Here is a 20,043-nt window from a genome sequence, read left to right on the forward strand (position 1 = left end):
CGCAAACTGATGTGAGTAGAGAAGGTAACCTAACCATAGTATGGTCTGGCCTGCATACTGAGGTGGCCTGACAAGAAAAGCTTTGCCTAAGGAGAAACAAATGGGGACCAGAGACTCCCCATTAGGAATTTGAACTGGGTAATACAGACATGGCCAGGCAGTTAATATCAGGAAAAGACACAGATTCATGGAGAGCCCATGTTGACAAAACAAATTAAGTTAATGTGCCATGAATTTCTGCTGCTGACTTGAGATAGATGACAAAAATAACCAGATTCTAGGACTACTGTGGGATGTCAAGTGACCTTCCATATCAGCCTGCATGACACACAGCTACACTGCTGTCCCTAGAATTCCTGTGAGATTTCTAGTTCCCTTACAGCAACATGTAACTTGGTCTCCCTGCTTCATCCAGAGATAGCCTTTAAAAACACAAGTCAGGTTATACCATTACTTTCTTCAAAACCCTCTAGCATCTTCCCAGCTCACTCAGAGTAAAAGCCAAAGTCCTCCAAATGATTCACAAGACTCTTCATTCTCTGTCTCTAGTGACACTGGCCTGTGTCCTTTCAATTAGTATTTCTGTATCCTTTGGGTAAATACCTAGTAGGGCAATTGTGGATCATAGGGTAGTTCTATTTTTAACTTTTTGAGGAACCTCCATAATGTTTGCCACAATGGCTGTACAAGTTTGCAATTCCCACCAACAATGTAAGAGGGTTCCCTTTCTCTGCATCTTCACCAATGCCTGTTGTTTCCTATGTTGTTATTCAGCCATTCTGACAGGTGTGAGGTGATATCTCATTATAGTTTTGATTTCTATTTCCCTGATGATCAGTGATGTTGAGCATCTTTTCATGTGTCTGTCCTCCATTTGTATGCCTACTTTGGAAAAATGTCTATTCATGTCTTCCACTGATTTTTTAACTGGATTATTTGGTTATCAGATGTTGAGTTTGAAAAATTCATTATAGATTTTGAATACTAACCCTTTATCAGATACATCATTTGCAAATATCTTCTCCCACCACATAGGTTGCCTTTTAGTTTTGTTGTTTCCTCTGATGAGCAAAAGTTTTTTTTTTGATGAAGTCCCAATAGTTCATTTTTGCTTTTGTTTCCCTTGCCTCAGGAGACGTATCTAGTAAGAAGTAGCTATGGCTGATGTCAAAGAGGTTATTGCCTGTGTTGTCCTTTAGGATTTTAATGGTTTCCTGCCTCACATTTAGGTCTTTAATCCGTTTTGAATTTATTTTTCTGTATGGTATAAGAAAGTGGTCCAGTTTCATTCTGTTGCATGTTGCTGTCCAGTTTTCCCAACACCATTTGTTGAAGAGACAGTCTTTTTCCCAATGGATATTCTTTCCTGCTTTGTTGAAGATTAATTGACCATCTAATGGTGGGTTAATTTCTGGGTTTTCTATTCTGTTCTATTGATCTATGTGTCTGTTTTTGTGCCAGTACCATACTGTCTTGAGGTGGTAACCTTTTTTGATTCATCATATAGTAAGAAAACAGAAACTGAAAAAAATACAAGAATTTATATTTCTCAAATTATACTCAAAATACAAATCTAAATTTAGTAGGTAAAATAAAATTATTATTAACAATTATGACAACAGCAATAATATTACCTTTGATTTGAAAACATTTTCAAATTTATTCAATTAATTTAGAATCAATTTCAATATAAATGCATACATTTCATATGCCTAAAAGCCATAGAATAACAACCCTAAGTGGATTATAATTGTCAATTATATTCTTCAGTTTCCTCAGGCTTAAATATCTCTGCCCAAACTAGCAGACAGTATTTCCCCAGGATTGGTATCTTATCCTCAGAAGTTTGGTTCACATACAAGGCAGGACTGGAGAGGAAAGGGAACACTGGCCAAGTCATTTACCTTCTAAACAAAACTAAAAAGGAAGTATGCAGTAGAAGGAAGTATGCAGTGGAAGGAAGAAGTATGTTGGAAGGTTTAAAATGGATTTTAAAAATCTGCTACCAATAAATAAATAAATAAATAAATAAATAAATAAATAAAAATAAAAATAAAAATCTGCTACCCAAATGCATGTATAAGATAATCCAACTGAAAAATGTTAGATTTCCATTCACATTATAGGTAGACCTACCTACTATTCTTTCACTGCAGTCTCTTACCTACAGTAGAATCCCACTAAAGCACATAATTTCACTCAGAAGAATAAGGAGGGCAGCAGGGCAATTAACAAAGCTAGAAAGAACCCCAAGGAACGCAGAGAGAGGACAGTTACCCAAAAGGATGGGAGAGGGAGACAGGCTGGTTCTCCCTTAAATTTGGTGTACATATCACAACATATTAGTTAAAGGCAGCCTGAAAGGCCTTTCCTGGTTGCCGTTTTCCTAATTCTGGAGGAATATTCCTAGAGTGAGGAAAAAGTGGCTACCCATCCAATGGCCACTTGAACCAACTCAGACAATTTGGAGAGTGATCTACAAAGTCATAAAAAAATCGAACTGTGAAGGGTGCCTGGGTGGCTTAGCTGGTTAAGCGTCTGCCTTCAGCTCAGGTCATGATCCCAGGGTCCTGGGATTGAGCCCCACATTGGGCTCCTTGCTCAGTGGTGACTCTGTTTCTCCCTCTCCCTCGGCCCCTCTGCCTGCTCACTCTCTCCCTCTCCAATAAATAAATAAAATAAAAATTCGAATTCTGATCTCAGGGTTCCTGCAATTGTGTAAGTGATATCACAAATACACACACACACAGACACACAGATACACACACACACACACACACACACACACACACACACACACACCTCCTAGACTATACCATTCCACACTGAAATTCTAAGGAACGAATACAACCATCATTGCCTCTCCTCCAGTGTGATTTTCCTCAGGGCAGGCAAACTTTCAAAAGTGGTTCAGAATTCCTTATGTTTATAAAGACTAGAATTTGCAGAGACATCTGATGATTTCAATAACAAACAGGTATATTAACTATTTGTGGTTTTTAAAAAAGTGTCATTTATGAATTCTGGGCTTCTGAGGGGAGGAAAAGTTAAGTTTATGGCTCAGAAAGCTTAAACAAGTATTGGTGGCAAGTATTCATAAGGGTTGGCAAAGAGAGGCCAAAATCTGATAGTTTTCCTGACAGTATGGATTACTGTGAATGCTGTATTTAAGGGATTTTCAATGTTTTACACTTCATTTCTGTGATTAAGTTAAAACAAGTGATGCTTTTCTTTTCTACCCGTCCAAATGAATATATATATATACATACTTTTTCTTTTCTTTCTCCTAATGTAACAAAACTAGTAACTTGAAAGATATCATCATCTTTATGTATATAACTGAGGGCTTACTTTATTCAATTATTTAAAAGTATCACATAATTAATTTAATACATACTAAAATGTATTATTACAACAAAGATATGTTATTATATTGAGTAGAAAAATTTATTCTAGATAATTAAACTTATTAATCTTCAAAAACAAAACAAGAGGCTTTTCAAGTAAAATTAGGACAAAAATCACACAGGAGAGTCAAGATTTTTGAAAAAGTATTTTAATAAAATGTTCAAATAAAATTTCAGTTATTTAACTAAGCTTAATATTCATATAATTAATTTTTATTTGTTTGCTTAACCTGTAAGAATAAACCTTTGTTATACATAAAACTGAGGATTTAGTGCTATACAGAATCCATCAGAACATCAAACTCACAGAAAATCTGGTTTCCATGTACCATGCAACTACAATGGACTGTAATTTAATCCAAATATCACCACATTACATTTGAAATAATCATTAAATCTAATCACATTTTAAGAAAAAATTTTTCAAACATACTATAATTTTATTTTTTAAACAGTATACTTAAACATAGTTTAATCTATGTTAGCTGTTATTTAGTCATAATCTTATTTTTTAACAAAAACTTACGTTAATAAGAGCTGGCATTTAAAGGTAGTATAATCGTATTTTTTTAAAAAACATAAACCTGTGGTAATAAGAGCTGTTAAACATACTATAATTTTATTTTTTAAAAATAAATCTATGGTAATAAGAGCAAATCACTCAATAAATATTGAACTGAGCACTTCATAAATTGCTCTCTTTAGCACATTCAAATTAACCAATTACTACATTTAGCAAGAGATAATAGGATTATAAGCTAAATCCAAACACAGAAAATAAGTCTAACGTAAAAACAATAGAATTTTTGTTTTTCTCTCTTAACTGGTTCCTTGACTGATTCTATATTCTCCTAATATATGGATATTTCAGAAAAAGAAGCTCCCACACAACAAATAACAATTTTCCATTTTTTTTCTGTACCTTTTCTCTCCCAAATTCATTCATCCAGGACTGTTTTCATTTGCTTGCTGGCAAATCCTACAAAAAGTCCAGTCAATTTCTCCATCACCATCTCCTTCTGAGCTTCAAATACAGTTAGAAAAACAGAGAAGTTCAAAGCATTTGGAAAAGCAGTGAGGGTCCAAAGTATGCCAGCTGAGATATTTTGTTGAAAAAAATCTACTTCCTAAAAGTCAACAGGTTAAACTCACTCACAGATGGAGGCCAAGGATCTTTGGAAAATGAAAAATCTTTTCATCACTTCAATCAGCAGATTTAAAATGCTCTTCATCCACAGTGGGGTAAAAGTAGCCCTCAATGGTCAGATACTCAAGGGCTTGCTTGATGGCCCCATCGCTCAGGCTGTGAAGCTGGGTCTGGAGCTCATGCACACTTTCGCCTTCTTGTTGAGGACACTGACGGATCAAATGCTGAACTTCCTTGTGGATGAAGTCGAGGTGGTAGTAATCGCCATACTTTTGGACCTCTTCTATTTTTGATGGGACAACAGGCGCACTGGGCCCAGAGGCCACTTGGTGGGCTTTATCCAACATCATATGTGCATTGACTGTTTCCAGAATATGTGTGGTGAACTCATTCATGTCCTCCAGGACACGGATATTCAAGACTTCAAGGCCCTTTACTTCCTTAAAACATTTGAGGATACCAATCACTTTGACATATACTCCCACTGGAAGAAGCGACATCCTCTGTTTTGCTTTATTTCTTCTGAGCCACTGGCAGACCTCAATAAGCTTGGTAGTCATATCATCAATTCCATAAAGAATGTAGTTGGAAGCCCTCTCTGACTTTCTGGTTATCCCCACAAGAGAGACCTGGGAAACTTCAATTCCCCTAATCTTGAAGACATTGTCAACCAGGGCGGAGGTGAACAGCTGTTTACACAAGGTATAATATCCTGGATTCGAACCCTGGATCTTGGGGCCTTAGTAGCAGGAGCTGCACCACCCTGAAATGGTTGGTCATTGCTTCCAATGGCTCCACCCACAGCAGAAACGCTGCCATAGCTCACAAAACCATTCTTACTCAACCTTAAGGAGAGCTCAGAGAGATTAGGAGGTAGGTTTTCCCTCTAGTCAGTGAGTTCCTCAGCTGGGCTCTGACCTCTACAGAGGGCTACCACCAGTAGCTTCGATGTGTGGTGATGCAAGCAGCCTCACGCGACCTGTGGAGCCAATCAGCTACCAGAATGCTGCTGCCTCCAGCCAATCAGGACCTACCAGTTTCTCACCTGGTCCCATAATTCTTTGGAGTTGTCTGGTAGTTGCTGGGCTGTATTTTAAAGGCCCGGCATGTAATTTCAAGGCTTTCTTGCCATCTTTATAAAAATACATTTTTACTAGCTACCCCTCCCCTTCATTCCAAAATGCCAGAATTTTTTCTATACTCACTTCTTAAATATTCATTTATTCACCCATATAATCAACCACTCAACAGAAATTTTCAGAGCACATAAGTGCACTATGTAAAGAGCTGTAGGTTTACATGGGGAGGAGCACAAAAATGGTTACGGTTCTCAACTCACATCCTTGTTCAAATCATAAAAACCAGAAGCATTCTAGAAGTAATTACAAGATAGTCATCTTTGAATGATCATCATATTCAAAAGTAAGTCACATCTTACCACTGCCTTTGTAAGTTTTTTTAATCATAGAATTATAATTTTTCAGTTATTCTGACAAATGTACTCTGTAAAAATAAATAGTATGATATATTTCAATTTCTACATCAATTCAAATGAGCTCTACATCAATTCAAATGAGCTCTAAATTATTTTCAAGGCTCTATCAATAGGTCAGAGAAATACAAACTGTGGGCTCCATTATATATTAGGAAAAACATGAATAAAACCAAAATACCATTTCTGTATACTTCTATGCAGTAATTTGTGAACTTAAGATTACAGCAATTTATATGAGTATCACCCAGAATATTTTCATATTACATTGAAAACCTGTTTTTCCTCATAAAATATTTTATTTTGGTTATAATTAACCTAAAAAGTTTTTTTATGATAATAAAGAACATCAGTTATTGGAATCCACCACTGGCAAGGAACTTCTTTAAAAATCCTCTGCAGTTAGAAAATAGCCTAGGGGCGCCTGGGTGGCTCAGTCAGTTAAGCGTCTGCCTTCAGCTCAGGTCAAGATCTCCGGGTCCTGGGATCAAGCCCTGCATTGGGCTTCCTGCTCAGCAGGGAGTGTGCTTCTCTCTCTCTCTCCCTCTACCCCTCCCCACCGCTTGTTTCTCTCTCTCAAATAAATAAATAAATAAATCTTTAAAAAAAGAGAAAAAGAAAATAGCCTAAATGTGTAGAGCTTTGAGTTTATTAATACTTTCTCTCATTCCTTTTACTGGTTAAAATAATTTAATTTTTGCTATCCCAAATTACAAAAATACGTGAACAGTATATCTAAAACTTATAGAATATAAAACTGTATTTATTTCTCAAGCAAAAATGAATAATATCAGAGCCAATATACTTAATTTGTTTTACAAATAAATATATAATAATTGTTATCTGTGCAAACAAACTGACAAGTAAATGTGGATATTTAACTTCTGGATCCATGTATTATATAATAAAAGAGGAATTAAACATCCAAGTAATATCTGTATTCTTAACATTGCACATTATTCAGAGATCAGATTAACTCTATTTTTTAAATGTTTACAACATCATAATCAGACATTGCTGTTTTATTAGCTAATATCAGACTGCTGTTCAGAAAATCTTGAGGTTAAAATGACGTAACTGATTGTATTCTTAACAACTACATTCAGTACAAATTGCAAGAATCAAACCAAAATAATAAGAACCACCTACCTGACAGGATTGCTGGTTAAAGAAACCCTCAGAGATTCAAGGCAGTTAAGAAGTTTCTCATCTGAAATACCAGATCGTAATTCATGAACATACTCTTGTGAAGATAAGGTGCATTCATGTTTGCTGTTTTTCAGCCCTCCCTATAAAAAAAATATCATTTTAGACAAACAGCAGGTTTTAAAATAACGTTTAAAATAAATAATGCATAGAATATGTAAATATTTTACTGCAGAAAAATGTGTGCAGAGTGCTATGCACTTAAAAATTCTTGTTCATAGAACTGACATGGTAAAATCATGTTATATATACCTCAGCACTCCCCTCATCCTCATTTAAAAGAAAATGACACTGCTGGTGCTCATAGTCTGAATAGACTATGGACTTGAGATTAAGTGTCACTGACAGGGATGTTTAAATTTACAATCCAGGCACTAGCATTAACATTAGCTGGCCCTCCTAAACCCACAGGATGAACATTTACAAATCATCTTATTAATTTTCCTAGTTAATATGCTTATGTTCTATACCACAAAATACAGTGAACAAAATTTAATATAAAACATTATAGATAACCCAAAACTGTTGAAATATATCAGAGAATTAGCCTACCTCAAAAAATAAGTGAGAACAGTTATTAAAATGTAAAACAATACAGTCTCCACTTAGTATGTTAATCAAATTAGTCTAAAGTATTCACTAATTCCCAACTATTCCTTCCCATGTTACTCCCATGTTGTAGATTAATCTTAAAAAGTCATTAAATGCATTTATCTGATAATGACTAATTTTTAGCTTAATTTCCAATATACATGGGGTTATTTCTAAAACTCATTATCTCATCACAGCTCCTTAGCTTCATCACCTTGCCATAACTATGTAAGTAGTTTGGGGAAAAGACTGAGAGGAAAACATCATCAATACATTCATTGTACTAGTAACTCAGTTTCACATTCTAGATATACAAATGGGACAGTTATGATTATGTATATTACAAACATATTCCTCAGAATTAAAATTCTAGTTTAAGTCGCATTTTCCAAGTTCATACTAATCACACTTACTTTCTGTAAGTACCTAAGCTAGAATAAAGAAAGCATTTTTTTTTTCAATTTGGTAGAAGACACATCATTAGAGGATACAGAATTAAAAAAAAAAAAAAAACCCAATGTGTTAATAATGAGAAATGGATTACATAGGGTTTCATGGTGTTTGCCTTTTATCGAGAATGCCTCCTCAATATAAAAATTGACAATCATTCTTAATGTCTGAATTTTTTTTAATTCCATTGAATAGTGTTTGAAGTCTGATGAAGTCTTTTTTTTTTAGATTTTATTTATTTATTTATTTGAGACAGACAGACAGACAGCATGAGCAGGGGGAAGGGCAGAGAAGTAGACTGACCATTGAGCAGGGAGTCAGACATGAGGCTCGATCCCAGGATCGTGGGATCATGACCAGAGCCAAAGGCAGACACATAACCAACTGAGCCACCCAAGCACCCCTGAAGTCTAAAAAAGTCTTATGTAGGGGACTTGTATTCCCTTATAGTGCTGCAGCACTATCACTATTATAACACTTAAGACACTGGGGCAAAGGTCATTATTTGTGTCTATCACTCTTCTAGACTCAGAACTCTATGCTAAGTATCTAACACAGTGATTCAATTCAGTGAGCCTCAAAATAAGTGTGCTATTATTGAATCTGACCATAATAATTACAGAACAAGGAATACAACTTCACAGTTTTAGATCCCATATTTTGTGTAATGCACACTAACTTGATTTTTTTTTATTTGTTAGGATATACAGATGTTCAAGACTTCTACTGAATAAATCACGACATAGATGGCAAAGTAAAAACATCACCATGAAATCTTTTCCACATTTCTATAACTTATTTACCCAACTCTTAAGGCTGTAGATCCACGAAAAATGACAGCAAGTAAACATTTATAGTATAAAATGTTGCAAGTCTGTAGTCACAGACCACTTTCATTTGACCCTCAAACTCATTTTCTTAATTAATGGATAACAAGGCCCTACCAATCCTTCCCTGGAGGCTTGTACATGAGTTTATTACTATAGAATGACCTTTCTATTTGCTGCTTTCTCTGCCTGGAGGATTCTTAATCCTGACATCTCCATCCCTAACTCATCATCTAAGTCTCAGTCCAATAGTCCTCTCCCCACCACATTCGTCATCACATCATTTTAAATCTCATTTATAGTATTGGCTCGATGTAACCTTATATTGTTTAGTACTTGTTTACTGTGTCTTCCTCATTAAAACATAAGCTCTATGAGGCAGAAATCCCGCCAACCTTGTTCACCACTATATCTCCAGATCTTAACACAATGCTTGGGATACAGTAAGTACTCAAAACATATTTCTTTTTTTTCTTTTTTTAAGTAGGCTCCATGCTGGGCACTTTAACATGGGGCTTAAACTCACAACCCTGAGATCAAGACCTCAGCTTAACCATCCAAGACATCCAGGTGCCCCTCAAAACATCTTTCTTTAATGAATGGATGGAGAGATGAATGAATGGTGAATAAACAAATGGGTGAATATCTGATGAGTTTAAACATGCTGAAGCTTCAAAACTCAGTTTAGTTTTGCTTCACAATATTAGAGTTCTGAGATGTTCCATTACCATATATTCAGAAATGCTAGTGTAGAATAGTTAAATTGAGACCGCGTACAGCATCTTAGGAACAGCTCAAACTGTCACTGGGTTTGAACTGTGCCACCTTCACTTATCATCTAGGTAATCTTTGAGCAGACTATTCAACAAATCTCTATAATCCTGTTTACTCATTCATGATATAGAATAACAGACACTGACCCTTATGTTTATTATAAGGATTAAGTGAGACAATGCATACATATAAAGTGGTCAAAACAGGCATTTCGTTTGTGTTGTCTCATAGACAAAGTAAGCTGCTCAGAAACGTTTGTTCCCTTCTACTGTATGGTCATGGCTGAGATATTTATTCCTCATGGGAAAACTGGGCCAGCCCAATACCCTGGGACTCCCTCCTTCCCCAACTCTTAGAAACAGGTATAAATTATATAATTTAGGATACTTTGTGGTTATAAGTACTGGAAGCAATCTAGTAGAGCAATACAAAAAATACATAACCTTATAAAACAAATACCTTTTATCAAGCTTTCACAGGTTTTAACATAATTCATATTTGAAGATTAAGAAAACATAATAGCCTATAAAAGACGAGCTGACCGTTAAATATCACCTCATCTAATAGCATCATTACAGAAATGGAGAATCATGGTGACTGTCCATGGCCACCTAATTAGTGAGGTTACAAGAAAAAAACACTAATATTCTGGTCCTCAGGTTACTTCTTTTCCCACCATATGTCACTTTCTCCCAATGTTGAATAAAAAATTAAAGCACCAAATATTTAATTATGAAATCTCTATTACAAATGCCAAAGTATCTTCAGCACAATCAATATAGTGCAATATGATGTTAAAGAAATCATGTAAAAACAAAACAGTGCAATAGATTAAACTAATTCTCACTGTATTTAATAGGGCTGTAATATAAGAATGACTTATTATTAGCATGCTATCCTGATACTGAACAAAAGAAACAACTAGATAATGGAAAGAGAATAATGGAAATTTTAATTAGCTGCTCTGTATGAGATTAATGAAAATTACCACTGTGCCCATTTGATCTTTAAAAAAATAATGCAGACAAAGTTAGCAATTAGCATACATCATGCCATTCCAAAGCTAGGTTAACAAAAAGCTTTCCAAATTTGAAGCCATTCCTTAATTTGAAAATCATTAGGATAGAAGTAAGTGTCACTGTGACTGTGCTTATATTACTCTAAGACACTACACAAAAAAACAAAAGATACCTTGGGCCAGTTTAATAGTTCCATTCCCTTAACTCTAACATGAAATGTTAGTATCAAAATCAATGATATTCTAAAAAGAACACTTTAGGTTTGCACTGGAGATTCTACTTCTGATATTACAAAATATTTTTCTTTATTTTTATTTTAATTCCAATTAGAAAACATTAGTGTTGTATTACTTTCAGATGTAGAACATGGTAATTCAACATTTCAATACAATACCAGGTGCTCAAAACAGTGCACTCCTTAATCCCCACCACCTAAGTAATCCATCCGCCCCACCTCCTTCCCCTCTGGTAACCATCCTCTCTTCTCTATAATTAAAAGTCCATTTCTTGATTTGTGTGTGAGTGTGTCTCTCTCTTATTTTTTCCCTATTACTTGTGTGTTTTGTTTCTTAAATTCCACAAGTGAAATTATGTGGTATTTGCCCTTCTCTGATGGACTTCTTTCACTTACCATAATACTATCTAGCTCCATCCATGTCACTGCAAATGGTAAGATTTCATTCTTTTTTATGGCTAATTTTTCACTGTATATATATATACTATATCTTTAACCATTCCTCAGTCGATGGACACTTGGGCTATTTTCATAATTTGGCTATTGTAGAAAATGCTACTATAAACATAGAGGTGCATATATACATTTGAATTAGTATTTTTGAATTCTTTCGGTAATTATCTAGTAGTGCAATTGCTGAATCATAGCATAGTTCTATTTTTAAATTTCGGAAAAAATTCCATGCTGTTTTCCACAGTGGCTACACCAGTCTGCATTCCCACCAACAGTGTAAGAGGGTTCCCCTTTCTCCACATCCTCAAAATAGCTGTTGTTTCTTGTGATGTTGATTTTAGCCATCCACAGAGGTGTAAAATGATATCTTATTGTAGTCCTGATTTGCATGTCCCTGATGATCAGAGATGTTGAGCATCTTTTCATAGGCCTCTTGGCCATCTGTATGTCTTCCTAAAAATGTCTATTCATGTCTTCTAAGATTTTTTAACTGCATTATTTGTTTTTTGGGTGTTGAGCTTTTTAAGTTCTTTATTTGGATACTAACCCCTTATCAGATATGTCTTTCTAAATACCTTCTCACATTCAATAGGTTGCATTTTATTCTTTTTATTATTTCTTTTGCTTTGCAGAAGCTTTTTATTTTGATGCAGTCCCAAAAGTTTATTTTTGCTTTTCTTTCCCTTGCCACAGGAGATAGATCTAGAAAGAAGTTTCTACAGCCAATGTCAAAGAGGTTACTGCCTGTCTTCTCTTCTAGGATTTTGATGGTTTCAGGTCTCACAATTAGGGCTTTAATCCATTTTGAATTTGTGTTTGTATATGGTGTAAGAAAGTCGTCCAGTTTCATTCTTTTGCAAGTTGTTGTCCAGTTTCCTAAACACCATTTCTTGAAGACACTGTCTTACTCTGTTTGAACAGTCTTTCTTGCTTGCTCCAACATTAATTGTCCATATAGTTGTGGGTTCATTTCTGAGTTTTCTGTTCTGTTTCATTGATGTGTCCATTTTTATGACAATACCATACTATTTTGATCACTACAATTTTGTAATACAACTTAAAGTGTGGAACTGTGATGCCTTCACAACTTTTCTTTCTCAAGGTTGCTTTAACTATGCAGGGTCTTTTGTGGTTCCATGCAAATTTTAGAATTCTTTGTTCTAGCTCTATGAAAAATGCTGTTGCTATTTTGACAGGGATTGCAGTAAATATGTACATTCTTTTGGGTAATAGACATTTTAACTGTCCTTCCATTTCTTTGTGTCATCGACAATTTCTTTGGTGTTTTTTTTTTTTTTAGAGCAAGCAGCAGTGGAGGGGCAGAAGGAGGGAGAGAAGCTTAAGCAGGCTCCATGCCCAGAACAGAGCCTAATGTAGGACTTGATCTCATGACCCTAAGATCATGACCTGACCTAAAATCAAGAGTACAACGTTTAATCGACTGAACCACCAAGGCACCCCTCATCTTCAATTTCTTTCATCAGTGTTTTATACTTCTCAGAATACAGGTCATTCAACTTTTTGGCTAGGTTTATTACTAGGTTATGTTTTTGGTGCAATTGTAAATGAAATTGATTCCTTATTTTCTCTTTCTACTGATTCATTATTGGAATACAGTAATGCCACCGATTTCTGTATGTTAATTTTGTATCCAGTGATTTAATTGAATTGTTGTATCAGATCCAGCAGTTATTTGGTGATATCTTTACGTTTTTCTATAGAGAGTATCACGTCATCTACAAATAGTGAAAGTTTTACTTCTTCCTTGATGATTCAAATGCCTTTATTTCTTTTTCTTGCCTGACTGCTGAGGCTAGAATTTCCAGTACTATGTTAAATAACAGTGGTGAGAATGGACATCCCGTCTTGTTCCGGACCACAGAGGAAAACTCTCACTTTTTCCCCACTGAGGATGATATTAGCTGTGGGTTTTTCATATATGGCCTTTATTATGTTGAGGTATGTGCCCTCTAAACCTCCTTTCTTGAGGGTTTTTATCATAAATGAATGTTGTATTTTGTCAAATCCTTTTTCTGCATCTACTGAAGTGATCATATTATCTTTATCCTTTCTTTTATTAATGTGGCATTACATGCTGATTGATTTGCAAAGACTGAACCACACTTACAACACAAGACTAAATCCAAGTCGATCACAGTGAATGATTTTGTAATGTATTGTTGAATTCAGTTTGCTAAAATTTCACTGAGAATTTTTTCATCCGCGTTCATCGGGATATTGGCCTGTAGTTCTTTTTAGTGAAGTCTCCACCAGCTAGTAGTATTAGGGTAATGCTGGCCACTTAGAATGAATTTGGAAGTTTTCCTTCCGTTTCTATTTTTTTGAATAGTCTGAAAAGAATAGGTATTAACTCTTCTTTAAATGTTGAGTATAATTCAGCTGTGAAGCCATCTGGCCCTGGACTTTTATTTTTTGGAAAATTTTTGATTACTCATTCAACTTCTTTGCTGGTTATCGGTCTGTTCAAGTTTTCCATTTCTTTCTGCTTCAGTTTCAGTAGTTTATATGATTCTAGGAATTAATCCATTTCTTCCAGGTTGTCCAATTTGTTGGCATGCAATTTTTCATAATTTTCTCTTATAATTATTTGTCTTTCTGTGGTGTTGGTTGTTATTTCTCCTCTCTCTTTTGTGATTTTATTTATTTGGGTCCTTTCTCTTTTCCTTTTGATAAGTCTGACTATGGGTTTATCAATTTTGTTAATTTTTTCAAAGAACCAGCTCCTGCTTTCATTGACCTATTCTATTGTTACTGGTTTTTTTCAGTTTATATATCATTTATTTCTGCTCTAATCTTTAATATAAAATCTTTAATATAAGAAATATATGGAAACAAATGAAAATGAACATACAATGGTCCAAAACCTTCGGGATGCAGCAAAAACAGTCCTAAGAGGCAATACAAGCCTACCTCAAGAAGCAAGAAAAATCTCAAACAACCTTACCTTAAACCTAAAGGAGCTAGAGAAGGAACAACAAATGAAGCTTTTGAAAGCTAGCAGAAGGAAGAAAATAATAAAGATTACTTCTTTCACCTCTTTGATTTGGTTTAGTCCTAGGAATCATATTACTTTCGGTGCAATTGTAAATAGAATTGTTAATTTCTCTTTCTGCTGCTTCATCATTGGTGTATAGAAATGTTTATTGAGAGTTTTACTTCTTCCTTACCCATTTGGACACATTTTACTTCTTTTTGTTGTCTGACTGCTGTGACTAGGACTTAAAATACTATGTATTTGGGTGCTCCCATGTTGGGTCATAAATATTTACAATTGTTATTTCTTCTTGTTAGATTGTCCCCTTCATTATTATATACTGTCTTTCTATGTCCCCTGTTGCAGTGTTTATCTTAAAGTCTGCTTTGTCTGATGTAAGTATTGCTACTCTGGCTTTCTTTAATATTCATTTGCATGGGGTGCCTGGGTGGCTCAGTCGGTTAAGCGTCTGCCTTCTGCTCAGGTCATGATCCCAGGATCCTGGGATCGAGCCCCACATCAGGTTCCCTGCTCAGCAGGAAGCCTGCTTCTCCCTCTCCCACTCCCTCTGCTTGTGTTCCTTCACTCACTGTCTCTCTGTCAAATAAATAAATAAAATCTTTAAAAAAAAAATATTCATTTGCATGATACCTATTTGTCCATCCTCTCACTTTCAATCTACAGGTGTCCTTAGGTCTAAAATGGATCTCTTGTAGGCAGCATATAAATGGGTCTCATTTTTTCTTATAGGCAGCATATAAATGGGTCTCATTTTTTTTTATCCATTCTATCACCTTATGTCATTTGATTGGAGTGTTTCAAATTCAAAGCAATTATTGATGTTTACTTATTGCCATTTTATTATTTGTTTTGGGGTTGTTTCTGAAGATTTTGTCTGATCTTTCTTTCATGTGTTACTGATTTTCTCTGGTGATAGATTTGGATTTCTTTCTCCTTCTTTTGTGCTTATTTATTAGTGGTTTTTGATACATGGTTACCATTAGATTTGTATAAAACCTCCTCGGTATATAGCCATCTATATTAAGTTGATAGTGATTTAAGTTTGAACCCATTCTTTTCTCCTATCCTCCCCATGTTCTAGGTGTATGTTATTACACTTTTATATCCTTTTTCTTGTTAGTTCCTTGACTGATTTTTTATAAAAATATTCATTTTTTCTGCTTTTTGTGTTTCACACCTCTGTACTATCACTTTTGGTGTCTCCATTCCACTCAAAGTGTCCCTTTTAATATTTCTTGCAGAACTAGCTCCTTTGGTTTTCGTTTCTCTGGGAAACTCTTTATCTCTCCTTCTATTCTGAATGATAGCCTTGCTGGACCAAGTATTCTTGTCTGCAGATTTTTCCCATTCAGCACTTTTAATATATCATGGCACATCCTTCAGACTTGTAATGTTTCTGTTGAATAATCTCCTGCTAGTCTTAGGAGTTTTCCCTTGGAAATTACTGACTTCTTTTGTCTTGCTGCTTTTAAGACTTTTTATCAAGATATTTTGCCAATTTAATTATAATACTTCTTAGTGTGAGTCTACTTTTGTAGATTTTGTTGGGGGTTCTTTGTAGCTCCTAGATTTGGATATCTGTTTCATTCCCCAGAATAGGGAAGCTTTCAGCTATTATTTGCTCAAATAAATTTTCTTCCCCTTTTTCTCTCTCTTCTTCTTCTGGACTTCTATAATACAAATGTTATTATACTTGGTGGAGTGAGAGTTCCCTAAGTTTATTCTCATTTTGAATAATTCATTTCTCTTTTGTTCAGCTTGATTACTTTCCATTACTCTGTTTTCCAGGTCACTAATTCCTTCCTCTCCTTCTTCCATCCTGCCATTCATTACATCAAGCGTGTTTCTCATTTCATTTATTATACCTTTTACCTCTCCATGTTATTCCATATCTGTGTGTTAAGGGTGCCACTTATGTCTTCCATTCTTTTATCAAATCCAGTGAGTATTCTGATGATCATTACTGTATATTCTCTATCAGGCATGTTACTTATATCTGTTTCACTTAGCTCTCTGGCCATGGCCTTGTCCTGTTTTTCATTTGGGATAAATTTCTCTATCTCCATTTTTTTTGCTTCTCTGTGACTGTTTCTGTGTGTTAAGAAAGTTAGTTGTGTCTTCTGCTCTTGAAAGTAGTGACTTTACAAAGAGAAGGTCCTTGGGTGCCATGCAGTGCAGTGTCCCGTATTCACCAGAACCTGCCACTTCAGGAAAGTATCCTATGTGTGTTGCTTATGCCCTGCTCTTGTGTCTGAGTCACTTTTCCTTTTGGTGCAGTGATCTACACTGACTCTCTACCTGTTGTGGGCTCTGCTTGCTCCCTGTGTTATTAGTGGTACTGATGTAGGCCAGTGGTACTGATGTAGGCATGTGGGGGCATGCCTGTCGGGGAAGTAGGGAGTGGGGTGGCAGTAAAAGCAAACTTTGTGTTGAGTCACTAGTCCTATTCTGGATCCCTCAATGCACTGTGGTAGATGGGGACTACATGCCAGAGCTTCCAGGGGTACACGGCTGGGTGCAGCTGGGTCTGGCATGTGAAGGTGCCTGGGGGTGCACAAGTGGGCATCATCTGGCAGTTGGGTCCAGCATGGCAGCTCTGTGCAGCATGCACAAGAGCAGCTGTGCCTTTGGCGGCTGGGCATCGAGCACAACAGTAGGTGGGTGTGCGAAGCTGAGGGCAGGGCATTATACCAGCTGGGCACAGGTGGCTGGGTGCTGTACATTGCAGCTCCTTCATGCGGCGCAGACACGGCTGGGGGCATGTAGTTAGGTGCAGCACATGACAGTGCCTGGGGGTGCACGGCTGGGCACCATGGGGTATTTGTGCAGCACACTGTGGCAGCTGTGCCCTGGTGGCTGGTCACTGGGGCACATGTGCATTTTTAACAAAATTTGCTAGCAGGTTTGGAATGGACTATTCCTTCAGGAAAACTTGTGGGCTTGGTACACTGCTAGGGGTTAGGTAGCAAAGGTCTATACCACCCTGCCTCTGGCAGGTGGCTCTGTGTTTATGTTGGGGAGTGGGAGAGGAAAATGGCACCTGCCAGCTCCCTTGTTTTTGGAGAAGTCCACTGACATACTCTGAAGTTAGTATGAACAGATTTGTCTCCCATTTGACCCCAGCTTGTGAAAACTGGCAATTTTATGTTGCCTCTCCATGCAGAATCCTGTCTCTTTAAGGGTCACAACCCAGCTATCACTCACCCTCAGGGCTCACTCAGTGCTGAGTCCCCAGACATTAAAAGCTCCTAATATGTCTGGTTTTATAAACTCTCAGACTCAGCCCTTCTGGTTTTTAAAGCCAAATATTATGGTGATTAGTCTTCCCTGAGTGAGCTCCTTGGATTGAAGACCTGTTTCTCTCCCCTCTCTCCATGCAGCTCTGTCCCTCCTGTGGGCAGCCTCCCTCCCCCTTTCTGAGCTTCCTAACCTTTAAGCTGCAGCTTCTTATCTATATTTAGTTGTGGAGTTTGTTCTCCCAGTATTTGGATTACACGCTTTTGTTTGTTGACTTAGATGTGGACAATATCTACTTAGAAACAAGAGATGGGGTGAGCTCAGAGTCTTCCTATTCTACCAACTTCCCAAGCTCCCCCTTATAAGACTTTACCACCACTTATGAATTTTAATTGACTTAGTCTGAGCATGATCTGTCACTCTTCAATGTAAATACACATTTCCTTGTAATCTGAGTTAAGACTTCAGACTTCTAAATTATAAAGGTATCTTGTTGCAAACACTGGGAAGAACTACTGATCTCTACATGAGTATTTTCAACTACAGCATGCAGAGAAATAGCCAATTACTATTAGTGATATCATCTTCAAATAGGACAGACAATAATATTGTCATGAAAACAGAAATATTGTTACTGTTACTGACCATGATTTATAAACCATAATGTAGTCAGTTTTCTTTGGCTACATTATTCACACTGAGTTTCTTACCTATCACTGCAGTTCTCTGAAAAGACAATGTTATACATTAACAAATTTGGAATTATATCTACAACTGTTCACAGTATTGCTTTGAGAGGCTCCTATAACATTAAAAGCATAAGAAAGAGAAAACCCATTTTCCTCATCATCTGTTCCTTGAGTTTCAGTAGGAAAAGGAAACAAAACAAGAGCCTGGTTCAAGTCAATCTACCTATTCATTCTAATAGTGATGTATTTGGTGAGCTATACAACGCTGAGTATGTTGCTAAAAATTTAGATGGCTTCTCTTCAGTTATATAAGAAACACATTTCAGCTAAATTTTTTCTACCTATATGCTTATGTATGTTTATATGTTTGTATGTGTATGAGACGTTTTTCCTGTATTCAAATGTATTACCAAATTAATTAATATCTTAAATGAGTTCTATTAAAAAACATTTCATAAAGGGAGATTGAGTTACATAATTCATTTATCAAAAAAATACAAGGTATTTTAAATAAATATATGCAACATTTCAAATAATTTTATTTAAAATTTGCAGTAAAAATTCTTGAAATTGCTTGAAAAATATAGCCTAAAAGATACTACATATTATCAATTCAAGATCTATAAGATAAAAACCTATACAGAAAATTACTATCATGGTTTAACTTCATATTGTCATTTTCCATTGCAGGACACAATGTTTTTAATTAAGACCTTTTTAGAGGGCAAAATAAGAGAACATACATGAAATTCTAGGATAGGAAAAAGAAAGGTTTTTTGTTTTTTTTTTAACAATATGAAAAAACCATTAAGTTGAAGACACTGGAAAAAGATGGCCATCTATAAGCCAAGGAATGAGGTCTTTGAAGAAACAAATCCTATGGACACCTTGATCTTTGACCTCTGGCCTCTAGAATTGTAAGAAAATAAATACTTGTTGTTTAGGTCACCCAATCTGTGGTATTTGTTACAGCAGCCCTAGCAAACTAATATAACATTGATTGTTTTTACATTCGTCAGAGTAAAAATCTACATATTGTCACTGTATAATTCAAATTGTTTGCTTCCATTATGATTGAATAAATTTATTATGTTAAAATAATGAAAAAAGCATCATTATTCTTCAAATTATACATACTATTTGTCCCAAAAGGATTTGACTGAGCGCATATAAATGTGATTAACTAAAATGTTTAAAGTATAGGACTTTCGATGAGAAATCATGTATTGTTTACTTATTGAAGTTTCTATATATCAAACATTAGCTAAACTATTTCACCTCAAAATCACAGAATCTAAGACCAAAAAAAAACACTTAAATCCTTCTTTCAGTACATGTACTATTAGAAATGTCAAGTACACAGAACCTCTAATAATATATTTAAATTTTGTAGCCCTATTGTTATTTCTTCTGTTGTGGAACACAAATATAATTTGTAGAGTATGGAGGAAAATATTTCATAATAACATCAAATAATTGCTCGATTAAATATACAATAAA

At 35.6% G+C, this 20,043-nt stretch overlaps 1 protein-coding gene across 3 annotated transcripts in view; it reads right to left on the minus strand.

Moving 5' to 3' along the window:
* LOC118553187 (protein diaphanous homolog 2) overlaps nt 1-20,043 on the minus strand; it is a 951,294-nt gene that overhangs the window by 722,475 nt on the left and 208,776 nt on the right. For all 3 annotated transcript variants that reach the window (XM_078064453.1, XM_078064454.1, XM_078064452.1), the window contains one exon: nt 7,196-7,335. In XM_078064453.1, coding sequence (XP_077920579.1) covers nt 7,196-7,335 — 140 coding nt within the window. The remainder of the gene's footprint in view (nt 1-7,195; nt 7,336-20,043) is intronic.

This window comes from Halichoerus grypus, chromosome X, assembly GCF_964656455.1.
Source record: "Halichoerus grypus chromosome X, mHalGry1.hap1.1, whole genome shotgun sequence".
Lineage (NCBI taxonomy): Eukaryota > Metazoa > Chordata > Mammalia > Carnivora > Phocidae > Halichoerus > Halichoerus grypus.